Source organism: Echinops telfairi, unplaced genomic scaffold (genome assembly GCF_000313985.2).
Source record: "Echinops telfairi isolate 266 unplaced genomic scaffold, ASM31398v2 ScPeMD7_15;HRSCAF=58, whole genome shotgun sequence".
NCBI lineage: Eukaryota > Metazoa > Chordata > Mammalia > Afrosoricida > Tenrecidae > Echinops > Echinops telfairi.
The window spans coordinates 4,376,129-4,381,340 of NW_022103912.1; the positions used below are offsets into that span (position 1 = coordinate 4,376,129).

Sequence of the window (5,212 nt, forward strand, 5' to 3'; positions counted from 1 at the left end):
AATTATGAACACAGCGGGAAGAAGCCTATATCCACGTGGGAATAAGCAAGGTCCCCAAATCCCAGACCCCCGGCATCCCAAGTTACAAACAGAGAGGGCACTTTCTTCAAATCACGGCAACCTGTTTCTTTAAAATAAAAAAATATATTAGCAATATATAAAATCACTACCATTTTTTACCTAAGGTAATCCCTTGGGTGATTTCCCCCAAGTCCCCTGCCTTTCAAGAAAGGTCAAGACCTATTCTTAAGGTAAAACCAATAGTCCAAACCAAAATTAAACTGGGAACGCTTTCAGTATATCACAAGTGCCACCTGCTTGGCCTGACTTTCACAGCAGTTAGCAGCCACGGCCCCCACAGGGAAAAAGAGGCACAGAATTACACCCCGATAGTGACATATACATTTGAGGGGGAAATATTAAAAAAAAAAAAAAGTTTTATCATTGGTTGAAGATCAAAAATATTCCCTTTCTTTGACCATAGTTAACCCTAACCCCTCCTCCCCACCCACACCCACCCCTCCCCCCCAAAAGTACTTGCTGGAAGTCAGTCCACTGGCCTTGCAATGTAAACTTCTGATAAATCAGTCCCGATCCTTAGGCCACAACAGGTCCTGGTTAGATCAAGGTCAAGAACATCCACGTGGGGGCATTCAAGAGAAGGCAGGTGTGTCTTCAGTGGGAGAACTGCCTGCTGTCAGACGATTTCTTGCTAATATTCTTGAAGATCTTGGACTTTTCGACCCTTTTGGTTTTCTGGTAGCCGAATCCACCACCTCCTCCTCGCTTTCTATGTTTGCCTTCATTGCTGTTCACGTCTGAAGGTGAATGTTAAGGAAATCAAGTAATACACAGAAAATGAACTACAATCTAACACTGACACCAAGCAAAAAACATGTCCCCTAATCACCCTTCTACAGCAGCCCAGCCCTCAGCAACGTAGGGCACCTGAGTGAATTCCTAAGGCTCGGCAATAAGTTAACCAGAAAACCAGCAGCAGTCACATCACTGTGGACTAAAATGGCAAGTACAAAGTCACGGTGCTTAATTCCCTGCACACGTGCCTCCAGACAGCTACATCGACGAATGCAGGGTTCAGGTATAAGGCATCATCAGAACAAAAAATCTTACCACAGTGAATGATGGGGGGAGTGCAGAGTGGAGACCCAAAGCCCATTAGTAGGCCACTGGAGATCCCCTTGCAGAGGGGTCTCGGGGAGATGAGCCAGTCAGGGTGCGATGTAACAACGATGAGAAATACAACTTTCCTCTAGTTCCTAAATGTTTCCTCCCTGCTCCCACTACCATGACTCGAATTCGACCTTGCAAGTCTGGCTAGACCAGAGGATGTACACTGGTACAGATAGGAACTGAAAATACAGGGAATCCAGGGCGAATGAGCCCTACAGGACCAGGGGTGTGAGTGGCGAAACAGGGAGGGTAAAGGGAGAGTGGGTAGGAAGGAGGGAACCGATTACAAGGAACTATATGTGACCTCCTCCTTGGGGGACGGACAACAGAAAGGTGGGTGAAGGGAGATGTCGGACAGGGAAAGATATGACAAAATAACAATTTATAAACTATCAAGGGCTCATGGGGGAGAGAGGTGCGGGGAGGGAGGGGAAAAATGAGGACCTAGTGCCGGGGGTTTAAGTGGAGAGGAAATGTTTTGAGAATGATGTACAAATGCGCTTTACACAATTGATGTGTGTATGGATTGTGATAACAGTTGTATGAGCCCCTAATAAAATGCTTTAAAAAAAATTAAAAAAAACAAAACAAACTTTAACCTAACTACACCTGCCATAAAAATAAATAAACATTACCAAAAAAAAAAAAAAAGACATCGACGAAAAACGCAGGCCCCATGGTCTGGTCATGTGTGTGTGAGTGGATGCTTACCCACACCAACAAGTGTGGGAGTGGAAACATACCCACCAATACGTAGATCGGACAGAGGATACTTATACATGGATATTTACCTTTGCTGCAAATATACCCACGAATGTGGCAGAACACAAAAGGGGGCAAAGTCATCAAAACCTGGGCACAACGGATGGAATATGTTGTTGGGCCTGGGGACTAAGGACCAGTCTTAGGGAACACCAGGCCCTACTGGCATAATACAGCTCACTAAGACAATGTTCCACACCCTGCACTGGGGAGTGGCCATCGAAGGTGCAACTGTTGGTCTTTGTCCAGAATAAACAGTGGCAATGACAATCAAAACATGTGGAAAGCATTCGTTCAATGGGCTTATGGAAAATGCAAACACCAGTCTCCATACCCTGAGACCAGAAGAACTAGATGGTGCCCAGCCACCACTATGGCTGTTGAGCAGTCCTCTCCTGGAACCGCCCCCCACAATTCATCTCTGCTCTTTGCTAGCTCTGCCCTGGGCTCACGTGGACAAGCAGACATTTGAGTACCAGACCTCGTCTCAGCCACGGGGCACCAACCCAAATGCTCTGACCAGTCTCCTCTGTCAAGCTTTAATCCCTTAGCTCCGGAATGACCTCTTAACAGAAAAAAGGATACTCAGATCAACAAAAGGAGGCACCTTAAAACCAAATGACAGAGCCACTTGAGGCAAATTTAAATTATTAACATTAAAGATTTGTTTCAGAGAGTGAGAATCATATGCTCGAATATATGACTTGTATGCTTCCTGGGCGGACTTATGAAGGAAGTAGTTCTTTTCAATAAGTTTTTCAAGCTAAAATGGAAAGAAACATTGGCATTAATAACATTTAAAAATGACCATTTACGCTAAACATGCAGTTTTCACATATTATAGAACAAAATTATCCCACAGAAAATATTTCTTCCATGGTATCTGCTCCAGGCTTTGGGACATTTACAAAATCATGTTTCAAATAACAATGCCAAGGTTCTTGTAAGGCACAGGTTGAAACACAGGAGTGAACACAGAAGTGAATGTAAAGATCACAGTCCAAATTCTGCATTCTGTGAAAGGGGGAACTCGGAGGACAGTGCTCAGAAAGGAAGCTGGGGGAAGACAATCATACCTGAGACTGAATATCGGAGATTTTGGACCAGGAAAACTCAAATTCATTTAGTGGAACCTACAAAACAAAAATAAGATTAGGGAACTAACTAGAGTGGGTCAACACTAAGACTTCTAGACAACATGCAGAAAGCCCAGGCAGCGGAGGTGTCAATGCAGCCCAGGGACACTGCAGGCCAGAAGCTACAAGCAGGCCTGTGGAATTCCCTGGGATAGTCAGTCATGAAAATCTGTTCCTTCTAGTCTCCCAGTGTTCCAGAGCCCACATGAAGCATGCTAGGGAGTGCAAATTTCTTTTTTCTTGAAAGGGGAGAACTGGAGGTGGACAATGAGCCAATAAAGCCTTTTTTTTTTTTTTTTGGAGGGGGGTAGGTTGATAGGAGGGGGCGGGCGGCGATCACTACAATCCTGAAAAAAACTCATTGCCACTGAGTCAATTCCAATTCAGATTGACCCTACTGGCCAAAGTAAAACTGCCCCCTTGTGTGTTTCTAAAACTGTAACTCTGAGTAGAAAGTTGCTTCTTCCACAGAGTAGCACAGGTTTCGAACTACTGACCATGTGGTTAGCAGCTGGATGTGTGACCCATTGCCCCACCAGAGCAGCACAGTGGCTTTAACATAGGCTGAAACCGAAGAGCACTTATGAAGGCGACAGGGGACTGGGCAGTAGTCTGCTCTGTTGCGCATGAACTCACTGGAGTTGGAGCCAACTCACGGGCACCTAGGAAGACAAACTTAATCCTGATTAAACCCAGACTAATGGCTTGGGATTGATCATAAAGGAGACTAATCACAACCTGGGGCAAAGGACCCAGGGAGGAGATAAATGCCCCGCAGAGATCACCCAAGGCCTGACGGCTGCAGAAACAGAGCCAGGATTTCCCCCTCAGTCCACTAAGAGACTGCCCCTAGAGCTCGTATCCTAACTTCAGACTCACAGCCTCCTACACTGAGAAAACAAATGTGTTCTTAGAGTCATTGTCTGTCTATTAGGGCAACATTTGGATACTAAGAATCCTGAAGCTTCCAGTTAGCAGGCAAGCTGGCCCAAGACCCCCAATCCCTGACTACCACGATCTACAGAAGGATCCACTACCAGGTATTATTCACTGGGCACTAGAAACAGGTACTAGGTGTTGGTCTCCTGCTCCTGAGAGCATGCAGTCTACGGAGTAGACGGGTGAGTGAAGAGGGGCTAACTCAATGAGTACCAGGTGCTGAGGGAACAAGGAGAGGTAGGAAGAATGCTTCTCAGTAGAGACAATACCCAGCTCAAATGGAAATATTCTAGACAACCGGGCAATGTCAGGGACTGAGATCTAGCTTAGTTAAGGTCAAGGACATCCACCTGGTTAGGTTGGGCCAGAGTGAGGAGGAAAATTCAAAGACAATAAGCCTGACAAATGTTTACAAAATTCAGCAACAAAAACGCCATGGTTTTAATGGAACGGAATGAGGTGAATGTGAGATTAGAGTGTACTGGAGATAGAGCAAGAGTTAGTTTAAGAAAATCAGAACTACTTTTCCAAAAGGGCAGACTGATGAAAGGCAATAGGCGGTAGTCATATCAGAAATATGGGTAGAGAAATAGGCTTAGGGTTGAAGTTAGTCTTTTTACAGTGAGTCCTGAAATGGTAAAGAACTATCTAAGCGAAAGGTAACATATTAAAGTTGATAAATAAGGGAAACAGGAGGAAGAGACAGGATTGAATGGAGATTCCTACACTTCAGCTGAGGTAGAAGGAAAATACTAGAATTAAGAGCTGCAGAGAAAAGTACAGGTAGGTAAGGGACAGGAGGCAGACAACACCAGCTATTGAGGAATTTGAAGGGGAAGAGCAGGCCTGAGACAAGGCTGTAGGAATGGATGGAGACCGGGACTAAGGAGGCACTCACTGCTGGCCTCCCCTCCTGGGCCAGCACCACACACAGAAACTTTAACTGCTACACTGCTGTTAACCACTTCGACGGCTAGAAACAGCACAAAAGGTGGTCTACAATGGCAAACAGTCCCCACTACATGATTCTCTTCCCAGTGCATGATTTTCCAAGCCAAGATCTTTACCTTGGATTGCTTCAAGTAACGCAGGAAACCCAATTCTTCTGGACGCAAAATGAGCAAGGCATGCCCTCTTCCATTCAAGCCCCTGGCTGTTCGGCCCACACGATGAATATACTCCTT

At 45.4% G+C, this 5,212-nt stretch overlaps 1 protein-coding gene across 1 annotated transcript in view; it reads right to left on the minus strand.

The window, feature by feature from the left end:
* Window positions 1-532: 532 nt before the first annotated feature.
* DDX18 (DEAD-box helicase 18) overlaps window positions 533-5,212 on the minus strand; it is a 15,186-nt gene continuing 10,506 nt past the window's right edge. Inside the window, exons 6-9 of the mRNA XM_045287414.1 lie at window positions 5,096-5,209; window positions 3,030-3,086; window positions 2,539-2,716; window positions 533-818 (exon numbers count right to left, since the gene is read on the minus strand). Coding sequence (XP_045143349.1) covers window positions 676-818; window positions 2,539-2,716; window positions 3,030-3,086; window positions 5,096-5,209 — 492 coding nt within the window. The 3' untranslated portion in view covers window positions 533-675. The remainder of the gene's footprint in view (window positions 819-2,538; window positions 2,717-3,029; window positions 3,087-5,095; window positions 5,210-5,212) is intronic.